Below are 15,886 nucleotides of genomic sequence, written 5' to 3'. Positions count from 1 at the left end.
AATGGATCAATTGCTTGGCATGAACTGCTTTACGTACCACACAACCATGCCAGCTAGCGACTAGGGTGAACAATGTGGGGATAAGGTGTTTGAACTGGTGGAGTGGTCCTGTCTAAATTATGAGATGCAGGATAATAAAAAATAAAGGAGGTTATGAAAAGGACAATTATGGTCCTGAAAGATTTCCTCAATGCTTGTTAGAGGGAAAAGAACAAGGAGTGTGGTTATGTCCTCATTTTCCGTCTTGTTGTCCATTCAGCTCAACTAGTCAACCTGCACCACATCCTGCTGGCCTAAGATCATCTAAATCATCAATGAACACCTTCTACTGGGTTCTACTCTCCTCTCAGTAATAAGATGGTCTTGTGCGTGCCCACTTGGGTGCTCAGTGTTTCTTCCCCCATCTGCCATGCCTCTCCAGGTAGCATGTCATGACCTTTGTTATGAGAGGGTCCAGAGGAAGGACACTGCTCTTGTACTATCCACAATCCATTCTTTCCTCCGAAGGTCAAGAATTCGCTTCCAACGTCTTTCAAGAAACACGGGGCAAAGGATTGTGAAGGGCCTTAGATATGCCTTTGTAACCCTACTGCACATGGAACTCATGGCTCATTTGCTTTTTTGTCGACAAAAAAGGGCCAATGTTTTTTCTATGTTCAATCTTTTTTTCTTAAAGTGCTAGTGCATTTGCTCCTCTACTGTTCTATGCCTGGGAGATTTCCTATGCGTAGGGTTGAAGAGTTTGGTACATAAGAGTTCTGTGTTTTACCACACCAGTCTATCAATTCCAAGCTACCTATTCCAACAATCACTCTGTCGATGTAACCTATGCCAGATCTCGGGTAGGCCAGCAGCAAAAGTAACACATTGTTAGAGACATCATCATTGAAGGAACCCGAAGTTATAAATAGCCATATGTATTTATTTGTGCACAGAACCACTTCCCAGTTAATTTTTTTATATGCTCCTTATAGATCACTCCCTTCTCAATGTTCCCACCAACTTTTCCATTTCGGACCTTATCTTCTCCAACATTATTGCTATCCATACCAGTTGATCCTCTTTCAATTTTTATCTTCACCCTCCCTTTCACTTTCTAGCTCTTGTTCGAACTTTCCTCGTCTCCTTTCCTTGACCTTTTCGTATGCCTTGTTTACCTCTTCACTCACCACCTTCCATTTCTCCCTATGCATTCTGTCACTATCTCTCGTCAGTCCCTTTAACTCTTCACTCTCTGTCTCCGCATTTCTAATTGCTTGCATTCTTCGCCTCCCTTTGCATCTACCCTAGACACCTCGCTCTTGATCAATTTTCCTGTTTTTTTACCCACTCTTACTTGCTTTATCACTGTCATTTTGCTATTATTTTCTACAACGCCTCTACACACCTCTACACATTTGCTGAAAATGTTGGGGGGGGACATGACATCTGAAGAAAAGGTGCCGCAGCCAAATTAATGGGGACAAAATGATGTTCCATGAAAGTTGGGGGGGACAAACACCCCTGTCCCTCCCTGAAATGACGCCCATGCACAAACGCTTTGGACCACAGAAGCAAGGAGCACCGTTTCTGCCTTCCTTACGTTGTGATTTGAGACTCCATGAAGATGAGTATAAAAACCAGCAGAGCAGGAACTACAGCGGCAAACATCATCCAGATGGGGAACTCCTTCTCCAGTCCAAGAGGATTGATGAACCATTGGCGCTCTGTTGGTTTGGAAACGTTCAGGCCCGCAGGAACTTTCAGTTTCTGTTGAAGGAGAAGGGACAGATTAACCAATCTAAATGTGTGCCTCTTCATGCATTTCTCATGACAGCTGTTTCCCTGAATAACACATCTGTAGGTAGTCAACAACACTCATTCTCTGTTTCATCTTCCCACCCCAGAATTATTTGCAACCTCTTATTTGACATCCTATCTAACCACGATGACACACAACAGGTTACTAACCTGGGCCTTCTATCATGACATTTTCTCCAAACCAAATAATCTGACATGGCCCCTGGACCCAGTGTTTGTCGTTTCCAATGTCTTCTTCATAATTGCAATGAATTAAATGATTCAGTTATCATAACCACAATTAATGCCCAGGTTGTGCCGTATATTGGACCCGTTCCCAATCAGGAGTTTGGAAGGCAGATCTTATCTCAGAGTATCAGGCCACCTTGGGGCATCCTGCGCAGCAGTAAGCCACTAGTTTGCTTCCCCTGGCTCCAAGCAATGGCCTCCATTCACACTCGCCACATTTCCTCTAACTGCCTCCTCACCATCCTTCCTGCATCTACTTACCTCCTTCTGCCTCTCCTGTCTATAGCACTAGTAGCTCGCCCTACTAGCCTGCCTCTTTCATCTTTCCACAATGGCTGCTATAGAAACTGAGAAGAGACTACTACTTTAAATGCTGTTTCGGGTTGGTATACTCTTTAGTAGGTCCACCTTGGATATCGGTTGTTCTTTTTGATCTTTGGGACTGCACTCCACAAGTTAGGAGCAAATGAGAATAGTCCTTCTTGGTAATTCTATGTCAAGACACGGAAACAAGCATTATGCTTCAATTTCTGTAATCTACTCTTCAGCAATTTCAACACTTCAACAGAAAACAAACAAACCTTTCCATTTGTTTTCTTTTGAAACTACATTTCCATTCCTTTTTGTCTATTCTTGTAGTCCATCACACTTCCTGTCTGTAGCATTCTTAGCTACTTCCTGCCTCTGGCTCCACCTCTTCTTTAATTGCTCTTCAGTCAGATAAGTGTTTTTTCTTACTGTCGAGTTACGCTTCATTATATGTCTTTATATATTTCATTAGTGGCTTTACTTTAACGTCATCATAAAGCGCACGTCAGCTACTGCGAGTACTGAAGTCAATGCATTGACTTAATCTGCTTAGGCAAGAAAGGATTACATTTTCTGGGTGAACTTGTGCAGCACACCCACTTATTGTAAGGGTTTGCGATTGATCGCTGCCCGGCTTCCAGCAAGTCCAGGGACTCGCTCTGTGGTGTCGGCTGGGCAGAGGACCGGGGCCCCCTCCCTGGGAGGGGAGGAGAGAAGCTGTGTTGCACATACATCGAGGCTGGAACAAAGATGAGATCCCCGGCCAGCGTGCAGTGGAGACAGAGTCTCTTTACCTTCCCGCGCTACGACTTGTGGAGGCTCATTAAAGCTTTCATGGAAGCCTGCAGTTATACCAGTGAAGCCGGGAAAGGAGTGAAAAGGGTCAGCAAGCTGAGTAGGAAACGGCAAATCGACTGTCTCTAGAGTGCACCGGAGACCAGCCTCATAGCACGTGCGCATGCTGGAAAGCGGATTTGCAGCTATTACGCTGCAGAAAGCGGCCAAGTAAAGGATCGGAAGGAGTCTCAAAGAGCTCCTACATCAGGGTTCCCACCAAGAGCATAATATATGGAACACTAAAATAATTTTAAAAAAAGATTACATTCTTTGTTGTGTTTGTAAGACACTACCAATATGAACAGCTTGAAGCTGTGGGTGCAAGCTACTGTTCCAACACTAATTTATCCCATCGGACTTGCAGCTCAGCCTGCCATAGTTCAGGCACTGGCACTCAGCACCCAATGAGGCCCTGAGTATGAGTGGAGCGAAGAGGAGCACAGAGAGAGAGCGACCTAGCACTCAGGTTCAAGCAGGTGCTTGGGGACTCATTAGTAGAAGCAGTGGCAGAAGGAGGCAGGCCAATACAGGAGAGGTTGGCCACCCTCGAGTCGATCCTAGGGCAGAAGAATAAAAGCACAAGGACTAAAAGAAAGCACGTCCGCGAAGGAGAGCCTTCAAGAGAGGAATGCGAAATGAAAGAGGAAAGCCTCTTCTACTCCCCCAGGTGCACGTTATGGGGTAGAACAACTGATCCCAGAGGCAACTGATGCCTTTGGTAAGCTAAAAGAAGCCTTCCTCCAAGGGCAGCAGTGTCAAGCCTCCTGACCCCCACCCTAGGGGAAGACAATATGGGAAATACAGAGGAGCACAAAGGCGAAGAATCGCAACAGGCTTCTGCATTCTCGCAAGAGGAGCATAGTAAATGGGAATCAGCCTCCATGGGTAGCAGGAAAGCCAGAAAGGAGAAACATCTGGAAAACCTGGATTCGGACATGTCAGATATGTTCGACCCAGATGCCATCCGGAATCCTAGGTCCTTGGACAGGCAGCCCTCATCAAGAGTAGCCAAGTATATGGCACTAAGGATCAGGAAGCCTTGGATAAAGAGGCCAGGGCACGTATGAGAGCCGAGTGCCCGGGCCCAGAACTGGCGGGTAAAGTAACCGAGGCACCTGAGTTAGATCCCAAAATGATGACATTTGTCACAAAAACCTCGAAGGATCTCAGGAAGGGTATGGACAGGTATCGGAGGAGCTGCCAAGAGAAGTTGCTAGACATCACAGGACCCTTAGTGAAAATGATGGATCTGGCAGAGTGGGCCTGAGACATTGGCGAAGAAGTGCAAGTGGAGTCTCTAGCTAGTTGCACCCAGAAAGCAGAATGCCTCATAGGCAACACCAACTGAGCCATCTCTTCAGAGAGGCTAAGGAGCCTGTTCCTAAATATCAATCCAACACAGAGTGACCTGCCCACTTATGAAGCAGACGAGGCAGCGCAAGGCCTCCTGTTTGGGGAGGCATTTGGAAAGGAGATGGGGAGGTTTGTGGGCACATATACCTCAGTGGAGAAAGCACAAACATCCATAAGGAAGATCTTCCCAGGCATAGTTTTTGCCGGGACCGGCTGTTAACGGGGATCGATCGTCCGGTCGCTTCTCGTCTTCCCGTAGGCACTAAGGTGGCAAAGCCCACTACTGGGAGTCGAGGAAGCAAGACTCCTTCTTCCCCTCTAGCGGAAGGAACACCAGAGGCTGTAGAGGAAGAGGAGTGGGAAGAGCTCAAGGAGCGGTCTCAGGTAAGGGAGATCCACTTTACATACCCCCCTGTGCGAGGGAGGACATTGCAATTCTGGTGAAACTGGCGCGCACTATCAAGCGATGCATAGATGCTGCAGACAGCCCAGGGTTTCCATCTGGAGGTCGTGCAGACCCCTCTTCAGGCAGCTCAGCCGAACCCTATTGACATGTTCCAAGCAGAAACAGAGCTCATCCACAACAAGCTCCCTCAGCTCGAGCCGAAGAGCGCAATAGAGCACTGCAGCGTACAAGGCCCCCGCTTCGTCAGCAATATGTTCCTAGTGCGCAGGAAGGAGAAAGTGCGGGCAGTAAATAACCAGAAAAAGCTCAATGGCTGGGTGATCTACAGGCACTTCAAGATGGAAGGCATGCACCAACTAATGGATATTCTCAGGTGGGATGACTGGCTAGCCAGGATAGATCTAAAATAAGCCTACTTTATGGTCCCAGTGGCTCCAGAATTCTGCCTGTTTCTAGCATTCTTTTCAAGACGCTACCCTTCGGCCTCGCGCCAGCCCCATGAGCCTTTACAAAACTGATGAAAGCAGTGGCAGCGGCTATCAGAGAGAAGGGTATTCGTATAATAATTTACCTAGACCATATTCTCCTCCTGGCGTCAACAAGGAAACCTTAATATACCAAGTAGGTTGGGTGAAGAATCTGCTGTCATCGCTAGGCTTCCTAGTAAACCAGGAGAAGTCTGACATGTCCCCGTCCAAGAGAATCGACTTCCTAGGGTTCGTAATAGACACAAGGAGGGCAATGCTGCAACTCCCAGTGTGCAAGGTGTGAGATATGTTATGTTATGTTATTTTGCACTTATATAGCGCCTTATATACCATTGGTATGGTCTGAAGGCGCTTGTAGGTTGAACGCCCTTGGGAACCGAAGTTCAGATCAGTAGAGAGAGTAGGGAGAGTCAAAAGGTGCGTGTGAGCACCGGGTATGTGTGCAGCTCGTGCGGTACTCGTGTAATAGCTGCTTCTTAGCGGTAGGTGTGGTGGTTGAGAGATCAGGAGAATGTGTTCGTTCTGGCAGGATTTATCCAGAACGGATGTGGCTGCGTTAGGCCTGAGGAAAACGCCTGGCTGGGGGTGTGGAACCAGCAGTGATTACATAGAATGATGTGGAGTAAGCGGCGGAATGTTGGTATGAGAACAGTTATACCGAATGGTGTCATAGTATCTCTGTGTTCTAGTTGAGTGGTGATGTAAGGAGAGAGTAAGCATGGTGGTGTGGTATGATCGGTTATATGCTCTTTCAGTGAGCACACTTCTAAAGGCAACTTTCCCAGAGAGGGTACTGGGCGCACTTCTAAATACAGTTTTCCACAGAGAGGCTATTGGGCACACTTGTAGATTCAGTTTACTAGAGGCTATTGGGCACACTTCTAAATGCAACTTTACAGAGTGTCTATAGGATACATTTCTATAGTCAACTTTCACAGGTGCTATTGGGAACACTTCTAAATTCAACTTTACAGAGCCAGAGGGAACTCAGAGTTTGCCTTGACAAGGAGGTCCTTTTCCACCACTTATTGGCATCCTCCATACAGGTGATATTCCCAGGGCCCCTGCACTACAGAGCCCTGCAGAAACTGAAGATCAAACATCTTCAGCATAGTCTGCGATATCACCAGTCAGTTCCCCTCGATCAGGAGTCACGCACGGAACTGCGATGTAGGCTGCAGAACATGGAAGCGTGGAACAGGCGTGCCATTTTTGGGAACAGGCCCGATTTAGTCATAGAATTGGATGCCAGCAAAGCAGGATGGGAGGCTTGGTAGGGTGTCAGAGACAGGAGGAAAATGGGCACCCAGAGAACTGGAGCTACATATAAACTGTCTAGAAATGTTAGCTGGGTCTTTCGCAATTAGTGCTTTTATGAATGTCTGCATCCTCATACGGATGGACAACATTTCAGCAGTCAGGAACATAAACCACTCCTCGCGGCATTGGTAAAGTACTTTTGGCATTACTGTCTGCAGTCTGGAATTTTAGTGAGTGACGAGTACCACCTGGGGTCTCTCAACATGGTAGTGGATTGGAAGTCTTGTTACCTGACGGACTACAGTGACTGGAAGCTCGACGTGAGCGTATTCCAACAGCTGGTGCATCTGTGGGGGCCGATGATTAATATGGACCTTTTCGCATTCAGGCTGAATGCTCAGACATCCAGGTTCTTCAGCTGGATAATAGACCCCAGCGCGCAAGGGACAGACACTTTACTTCAGGACTGGGGCAGAGGAGTGCACTATGTGTTCCTGCCCTTCGTGATGCTAAGCAGAGTATTCGCGAAAGTGCACAGAGGGAAAGCATCAGTAGTCTTTGTGGCGTCTGTTTGGAAATCACAAGCATGGTTTCCAGCTCTGATGGAACTTTCCTCGGTTTCCCTGCAGATTTGCTCATTTGACCCCTACCTACTCACGGACCCAGCTCGGTCGTTTCATCCTCTGAGAGCAAAGAATGCACTCCCATTGATGGCTTGCAAGGTGTTGGCAGAAGATGGGTGATACCAGGCATTTTGGGCCACGCGGCCCAGCTGATCCTGGACTCCTGGGCCCCCTCCACGCGCAGACACAGCGTGGAGTAAGTGAGAAACTTGGAGCAAAGGGAGAGGTATTTCTCCAGTTTCTGCCTCTGTAGTATCAGTCCTTAATTTTGTGGCTGCTCTCCTAGATGAGGGCAAGGTCTTCAGAACAATAGGGGTTTACAGATCCACTATATCAGCCGGACACGCAGCAGTGGACGGTGCACCGATAGGAGAACACCCAGCAGTAGTACAGTTTATGCGAGGTGTGCAGTTCTGCTCTCCCCCAGCACAAGTACACACAACTGTGGGGCATCACCATAGTGTTGCAGTTTCTGTCAGACTGACTGGTGAACAGATAGCTCTCGCTGACACATTTGTCAGGAAAGTTGGCTATGCTGCTTTGCCTGGTATCATGTAGACGAGTGCCTGACGTCAGAGTGCTGGAAGTGGCTAGGAAGACCTGCGGCCCGGAAGGTGTTACCTTTACCATAGCAAAGGTTTACATGCCAGGTCACCCACAGCTATGCGTGCCGGCGTGCATTAGAGAATGTGTGAACAGGACGGCGGAATGCCGCCCGGCAGGAGTATCCGAGCTGCTCATTGCTCGCAAGAAGCCATTGAAGGCAGTGGTGACTGCTACCATCGGCAGGTGGGTCTGCACATTTATGCAAAAGGCAGGGATCCATCTGACCCGGTTCGGGGCTCACTCAGTGAGAAGAGCCATGGCATCCAGAGCATTTGCCGCAGGCGTTCCCCTCGTGGACATCCTTCAAGCAGCCGGCTGGTCGAGTTACAGTGTGTTTAAGACATTTTATTTTAAACCAGTCCCGTCAATGGCAGAGGTGGTTGCACAGAGATTTGAACAAGCATAATGCTCGCCCTGGTCTTGACATAGAATAAAGATTACCCCTGCTAATAGAGCCGGGAGTCTTAACTGTATATTAACACTGTATTGACTTGTTTTTTCCCTTGGTATGGAACAGGGCAGTGCATTCTCCATCCCTAATGGTGTCCTTCCGATTTCCGCAGGAGACAACCAAAAAAACGGCTGAGCAGCCCTGCAGTCGGATCAGGAACAAGTGGTCTCAGCAGTGGAGGAAGAGCTGAAGTTTGCTTGGCAAAGTTCTTCCCAGAGGGGTTTGCCAGGGACACTGTTGGTTTGAACATGAAGTTGTTTTCAATGACGTTTATAAAGTTTGATTCAGAGCAACCAAAGAAGAGGTGGAGCCAGAAGCAGGAAGTAGCTAAGAGGGCTACGGAGAGGAAGTGTGATGGACTCCAAGAATAGACAAAAAGAAAGGGAAATGTAGTTTTCAGAAGAATACACAAAATTGAAAAGTTTGTTTGTTTTCGGTTTAAATGTTGAAACTGCTGAAGAGTAGATTAAAGGAGTTGAAGCATAATTCTCGCCTCTGTGTCTTTAATAGAATCAAGACTCCCTGCGCTATTAGCAGGGGTAATCTGCATTGTTTTTTGGACATGTCCCATCAAAGAACAAGTGATATGGAATATGCCCATATATACTTTTACCAGAAATGCACTTTTGTGTTGGGCCCACCAGGCTGTATGTTACTAATTGTTGCTTCATATGTCTTATTATTTTGTTGGTTGTTTATTGATTTTGTTATAACTGCATGTTTTAGAGTTGAATCTCATAGATTTTAACCCTTCCTGAAGAAGGCGTAGATACATTGCGAGACATTGAAACATCACTGCCATGGTTTATGTTGACAATATTCACTATGTTATTTTTTTCTGAGAGTGTTATGTATGTTAAGTCACTATAGGGCGTTTCTTTAACTATCCCTTGTATTTTATGATTGCATGGCAGGTCACTCGGTTTGACTAGTTCAGTAATTTCGTTTATTTGTATTTTCTCATTTTTTCATGGATTTGTGAGATCAATTCATGTTAAGTGAATGAGTCTTGTAAACATGTTTAAATGTTTGTTGGGGGAAACATGTATATGTTTCCCGTCTGTCATCAATACGTTAGGTGATTACTTATAGGTGATTTCTTATAGACCAAAGCTTTCTAGCAAAGCTAGTTATTGGGCATATAATCGAGATAATTATATAATAGTAACTAATAATGAATATTGTAGTGGAACACTATCTTTTTTGTAGACACATGGTAGATTGTCCCGGTTCCCCCCAAGAGGGGCGTCACCTTTTTGATGTGTATATAGCTCAAGAAATTCCCAACTACCCTGCCATGCTCCCATTGTAGCCACATACCAAAAGTCACCCTCATTTAAGAAGGCCTTTCGTTCCACCTAGATTTCCTGTATATTGAACCTGGCGTTCATAGGTGTTCGAGGTCCACGCAGTAAATGGAAGAGTGTGTGTTCTTCTGCGCCTTTGGGAATTCCTTAAATACTTAGGCAGTTCAGAAAGGAATCAAAGCCTGTGCTTTAGGTGCCAGGCAGCTGCTGTGTAGTAACCTTATAAATGGACAGTTGCCCAACTAGACTATTGTCCTGAGTGCTTAATGTCTCCTCTAACCTAGCTAACCTGACATGTATTAACCTGATCTCAAATTTAATTAATGTGTTTATACTGCAGTACAGTGGCTTACTAACTAATTCACTACATTCCAGGGCTGCACTTGTTCCCTCTCCCCCAAACCGAGGCCAATCTGATATGGCGCTGGGTTGGCCAGATCCTTTTGTCAAACTCTCCTTGTATGTCAATCAGCACTCATTATGCACACAGCCAGTTCCTGGCACTGACACCTCCGTCTGTGGGCGCGGCTTTACTGGAACCTCCTCCAGCTTTCAGAAGGACGGAATTCAATAGAATCATCTGGTTAGCAGCCCCAACAACTCCTAAGAACTCTTGAGCACATCTCAAGACCGTCACGCATCCACAACATGATTTAGCGCACACCACCACCACATTAGTAATGGCATCAATGAACGTTCTGCCGCCAAACAAGGGAAGCTCTGTTCACTTCTTTTGATTACACTGAAAAACATACATTCATCCCAACAATCCCAAAACGTAGCCCCTTTGAGCAGCTCTCACTGCAAGTAGCAATTCCTTCAGGGAAAGGCACATGGAATACTCACGTTAACAGCGCTTTGAAGTATTGAAAACGCCTAGTGTGAAGCATCACACTGAACCATGGTTTATTGTATTGTTTTGCATATATCATACGGTATGGACATGCAGAAAACGACAGTTATCCGGCCTTCAAATGTCATAGATCTGGTCATTCTTAAATACGGCCCGACAAGCGGATACACATTGAATCAACCTTTGACGTATCGGAGTAACGAGCATGCGATTTGAAGGTCAATGCATGTTATTAACTGACCTGTAGGCAGTTGCTATTTCTACTAGCCCCATTCCACCTTTAGCGCTGTGCCCCATAGGATATGGCTGAGTCCCACGAGAAATGAAATCCAGCAGTCACATATTCACGAGGGAGCACGCTTTGCTGCCACACACTTTTCATATAACGGCTAATATAATAATGCCACTACACTAGTCATCGCTGCAAATAATTAACAGTCGCTCGAAATTATAGATACAACGTGCATGCAATGTAATGTGCCCTGTACTTTATCTTGACTACTCCATCTGACCTAATCCCCTCTGAAAGGTAGGCATCCCAGTTCAAGTAAAGACTCTCGTTTCCATTATTGAAACTAAATTAATGTATACTTCGGGTCAGGCAGTCCTGTTTGCTCTTACACCGATAACTATAATCATTCAACAACTGTTCAATCATCGTTTGTCAAAAGTACAATAACTCAGCTATTGAGAACGAACAAGCCAAAATAACCTGTTCTATGGAGGGTGCGCACGGAGAAGGTACTACAGTCCCGTTTTAGCTCACTGTGCTTTACAAGAGGAGAAATAGCCATTTGCATATCACGCCAGTTGAACACATGATAATCCAGCACCAACATGCCAGGCAACTCTCCTCTAAAAAGAGAACCAACAGCAACCCCAGGTACATGTTTCTGCCTCGTTGGGTTTCATCAGTGACGTGGGGCTGAGGTGTTCCATTTCACAGGGCCCACGTCTGCGTTATACTTCTAGGGTGAAATCCGGTGTTCTTTAACAACTGCCAGAAGTGTCAAAGCACCTCTACCGAGTATCCATCCATAGGCCTTCCGGCACTTAAGTGTAAGTTGCAAACGGTTTCTGTGGCTCAGACAATCCGTGAGCTCGAAAGGCAGGCTTTATTTTTAGCCTTTAAAATGTGTATTTTATTTTATAATACACCTGCGTGCTCAGCTGGCTGTTGACATCTGCCTTTCCTGGTTCTTGCCTCTCCCGTCGCCACCCACTCTTTACCAAGCTGGAATCCATCTCCTGTTCCTGCTTTTCCACGCATCCTCACCCTCCCAGCATATCCCCAATTCATTACACGGGAAATTATCTTTGGGCCCACTACTTTTCCTTCGACTGCGCCTCATTTTGTTCCTCAATGTCCACCTTAGAACCAGAAGAGGACAAGTTTGTTTATGAATTAGCTTCTGTGAGGGTGCAGGAGTAAGATTCGGACACAAGAGTGGTATGTTGAGTGGCAAAGACTTATATTAATAACGAAAACTGGGCTTTTGGAGGAAACCCTAACTACCCCCATCTCTAAGAGGGGTTTCCCCTGCCTCAACAAAAGTAGCTAATGAAACTGTCTATGTCAGAATGTCCAAAGTAAAGTTTAATGTCCTGTGTCCAAATCCTAACCTATCCCTCACAAAATAAACTCACTATAAGGTGAAAAGGTAAAATATCTCTAGGCTGGTCACCCGCAGCCCTGCTTTGCAGTTCTCCATCAAAGTTTAAATAACAAAAAGGTGCTCCAAACAAATAAGGTTCCTCAAAGCTCAAAAGGATGGTTTCCCTCCACGTTTAGTCTCTTCAGGTTTCGTAAAATGTCTCTCTTCTCTTGGTTGAAAAGAAATGGGTCCCAGGCTCTGCTGAGCCAACCTGGCTCTCGTTGCAGTGACGAATTGGAACAGCCTGGACACTCTCTTCCGCGCTGTGTCGAGGGTCCCAGGCCCTTCTGAGCAGAACCAGCTTCCAGGTACTGCGACGAAGAACAGCCTCGGTGCCTTTCCCAAGTTGTGCTAGGGTCCCAGACCCTTGTAAGCAGTACCGACTTGGTTCAATGTCCTGCTAAAAAAGGTGATCAACGCTTTTGCTGTCACAATTCTCTTTATCGGACTTCACTTCGACCCACATTCTTGGTTTATTCTCCTGCAATGTTCTTTGCGTACCACTTGTACATACAAAGTTCGCATTCTTGTTTACTGCTGTTTGGGATGTATTTCCTCAGTATGAGTGCCAGACCCCCTTCAAATCTAGCTGCTCTGTCTCGGTGAAGAGTCATTTAATACTTTTCTTAGTGCCTCATGCACCCTCTGGGTCTTCCCAACCTTGGGCTTGGCCACCCTAGTACCTGCAGGGTCTTGGCCGTCACCCTCCAGTTGTTCGCACCTCTCCCAGGATCTTCTGTGGCTTCTCTGGCTCACTCGGACTTTCCCCAGTCTTCCGCGGGTCTCTTCAGTAGTTCAGCGTTGGTTTCCCTGCATCAACAAGCAACCTCCTCGTTTTAAAAAAAAATTATTTATTTATATAGCTCTCTAATTGGCCCGGAGGCATACAGGCACATAAACAAACAAGAAGCCAAAACCATCAACATAAACAAACAAAACATATAAACAGAAGAGGATTAGAACAGCAAATTAAACTAATTAACTTAAGACATAAAAGTCAGTAATTAACTTCAAATACGATGAAACTCTCGCCAGGTCATTACATATAGACAGGAAGGATGGCAAGTTACTTGTACCACAACCCACCAAAATACAGTCCCTGCCATTCTGGGTACATCACTGGTTAATCTTAATCCTTCTGATGATTTTGAGATCTGACATTCTTACGACACCAGGCCCAGTCTTTTGCCGCAGCCATACCAGAACTTTGATCCTCACGGCATCCCTGGGTTCATGGCCCACTGACGGCTCCACATTAGTGATAATAACATTTCTATAATCCATAACGGTCTTCTTCAGGAGGTCCTCAGCCATTGGAGGCATACATGTTTTACGAGTGTGTAGATTTCTAGGGAGACCGTATTTTGAATTAGCAATATTATGTTGGGTAGGTATTGACGCGACTTGAGCAACCTCTCCTTCGCTCCGCAACTTTAACACGGGTGTTTGCACTTGCTTTCCATCAGGGATAGGCAAAACAGAAGCTGGAACCCGCGGATTATATAGTGCTTTCCTCTGTTTCACACATTTTCTACCCCAAAGTTGTTTAGTATCCTCCCGCTTTGCAGCTGTCTGACTTGAATTATCCATTGTATTTATGTTCTTCCCATCTGTTGAGGGTTGATTTTTCCCCAAGGATCCAAATCATAGTTTGCGATACATGTGTCTTTCTTATCTATAGTCTGATCGTGTTGGCAGAGATTTTTCCACTTTCACTGGCTGGAATTGCACTGCCAGGTTATCCATCACATCTATCCAGAAGCAGAAGTCTGTATAGTTTTTACATAACTTAATCTCTCCAATTTGCCTGTCCCTAATTGGCAACCATTGTGTCGGGCACCATTGTGTCGGGCTGCACGGGTCAAATTGACTGGTATGTTCACCTCTACCCTCTGACAGTTCAGGAGAGGCTTGCACAGAGGATTTCCTGATCGTATTTTCTAATGTACATGGGTTTCTCGATGGTTCATCAGTAGACGTCAGAAATGGCCTAATAATATCAGATCCTTGAATACAGCCTTCAATAGCGCCCTTCTTAGGGAGACCCATCCTCAGTTCCAAATCAGTAGTCACCTCAATAGGGGATTTTAAAGGGCCAGAAAGGGGGACCTGCAAACAGCCAATGTTAACAACGTCTGCAGATAAACGTGGGCTCAAAACCGGCAACTTTATTTAATTAATTAATTAATTAATTAATTAGGATTTAAATAGCACCCAGCGGCCCAGAGGCATTGTGGCACTGTTACAGAATGTTCACTTAACAGGTTTAGGAATGACAAGGCAATAATATAGAATCAATGACATTGTTACAAGGCGTTCCGAGGTTACAGAGGAACAGTGTAGGAGACAACGGGCCTCATTACAAGTCAGCCGGTCCGGAAAAAACAGTGGTGGTAAATCCGCCACCACCGTTCTTTCTGGACCAGCTAACTAAGAGTCCTGCAGGCGGGAGGTGTCATTCCCGCCACGTCTGACCTGGCAGGTTTAACACCACCCGCCTGCAGGTGGACATGGAAACACCGGCACCATTACAGCATGTTGCCAGTGTTTCTATTTCCCCATTCTCATGGAGTCCTATCAGACTCCATGGCAATGGGGATTAACAGAATTCCGCTTCTGGAATTACCGGGTCACCGGGGTTGTAATGCCCCAGTGATTCCGGCAATCACGGAGGCGGAATGGTAATACGAGGCCGGCGGTCCGGCACGGTTACCGCCGGACTCGTAATGAGGCTCAATATGTCTAAGCGTTCTAGTTGAAAAGTTCAGTCTATAGTATTTTTCTGAACACTGTGAGCGATTCTTTGTTTCTTAAGCTCTGCAGAAGGGCGTTCCAGGCTTTTGGAGCTAGAACTTCAAAGCTAGTGCCGCCAGATTTGGCTCTGTTAAAAGCTGAGACTGTGATTAGGTGAGAGTATCGGTCTCGTTTTGGTCTGTGAGCTGGAGCCTGGTGTATTCTTTCTGCTGGTTAGGCTGGGGCAGTCTGAGCGAGGCATCTGTGAGTGATCGGGAGGGCCTTAAATGTAATGCGTTCTTTGATGGGGAGCCAGTGGGCATCTTTTCTTGCCTGGGAGATGTGATCTCTCCTTGGGATACTGAGGGCAGCTCTAAGGCGTTTGAAGTCTGTTGATGTTCTTGGCGGAGGTGCCTCGTAGTAAAATGTTGCAGTAGTCTAGCTTTGCACCAATAGTGGCTCTGGCGATATTGAGACGGTTGTTTGGTGATAGGTGGGATTTAACAGCATTTATGATTTTAGTAGTGAATGTGGCAGCTGAGGCGATCGCGCTGACTTGCCTTTCCATTGATAAGGTGGAGTCAATCTCAATCCTGAAGGAGCTGTATTTACCATATAGTTTTTTAGGGACTCTTTAGGGCCTACCAATAGGATTTCTGTCTTTTCCCCATTTAGACATAGGCCATTGGTTGCCATCCAGGCCTGTATGCGCGCATGTGTCTTATGGAGGGTGTTGAGGTCTTGTTCGTAGTCCCCTGTTAAGGGGAGAAGGATTTGTGTATCATCGGCATAGTTAGTAAAGGGTATGCCGAATTCCTCTAGGTCACTGAACAAGGGAAGCGTGAATAGATTATAGAGAGTGGGGGATGTGCAGGATCCTTGTGGGACTCCACACCCAATGGGGGATGGAGGGGCTGAAGCCTGGTCCGAAAAGACTCTCATGGCTCGGCCTTCCAGGAAGGAGGTGATACATGCGG

The 15,886-nt window shown here is 46.2% G+C and overlaps 1 protein-coding gene across 2 annotated transcripts in view; it reads right to left on the bottom strand.

Moving 5' to 3' along the window:
* Positions 1 to 15,886, bottom strand: part of SLC4A1 (solute carrier family 4 member 1 (Diego blood group)) — a 244,823-nt gene that overhangs the window by 19,646 nt on the left and 209,291 nt on the right. For both annotated transcript variants that reach the window (XM_069634298.1, XM_069634299.1), the window contains one exon: positions 1,583 to 1,749. In XM_069634298.1, the coding sequence (XP_069490399.1) occupies positions 1,583 to 1,749 (167 nt within the window). The remainder of the gene's footprint in view (positions 1 to 1,582; positions 1,750 to 15,886) is intronic.

Source organism: Ambystoma mexicanum, chromosome 13, assembly GCF_040938575.1.
Source record: "Ambystoma mexicanum isolate Mex_15411 chromosome 13, UKY_AmexF1_1, whole genome shotgun sequence".
NCBI classification, from domain to species: Eukaryota; Metazoa; Chordata; class Amphibia; order Caudata; family Ambystomatidae; genus Ambystoma; species Ambystoma mexicanum.
This window is presented reverse-complemented; position numbering and strand designations above follow the sequence as displayed.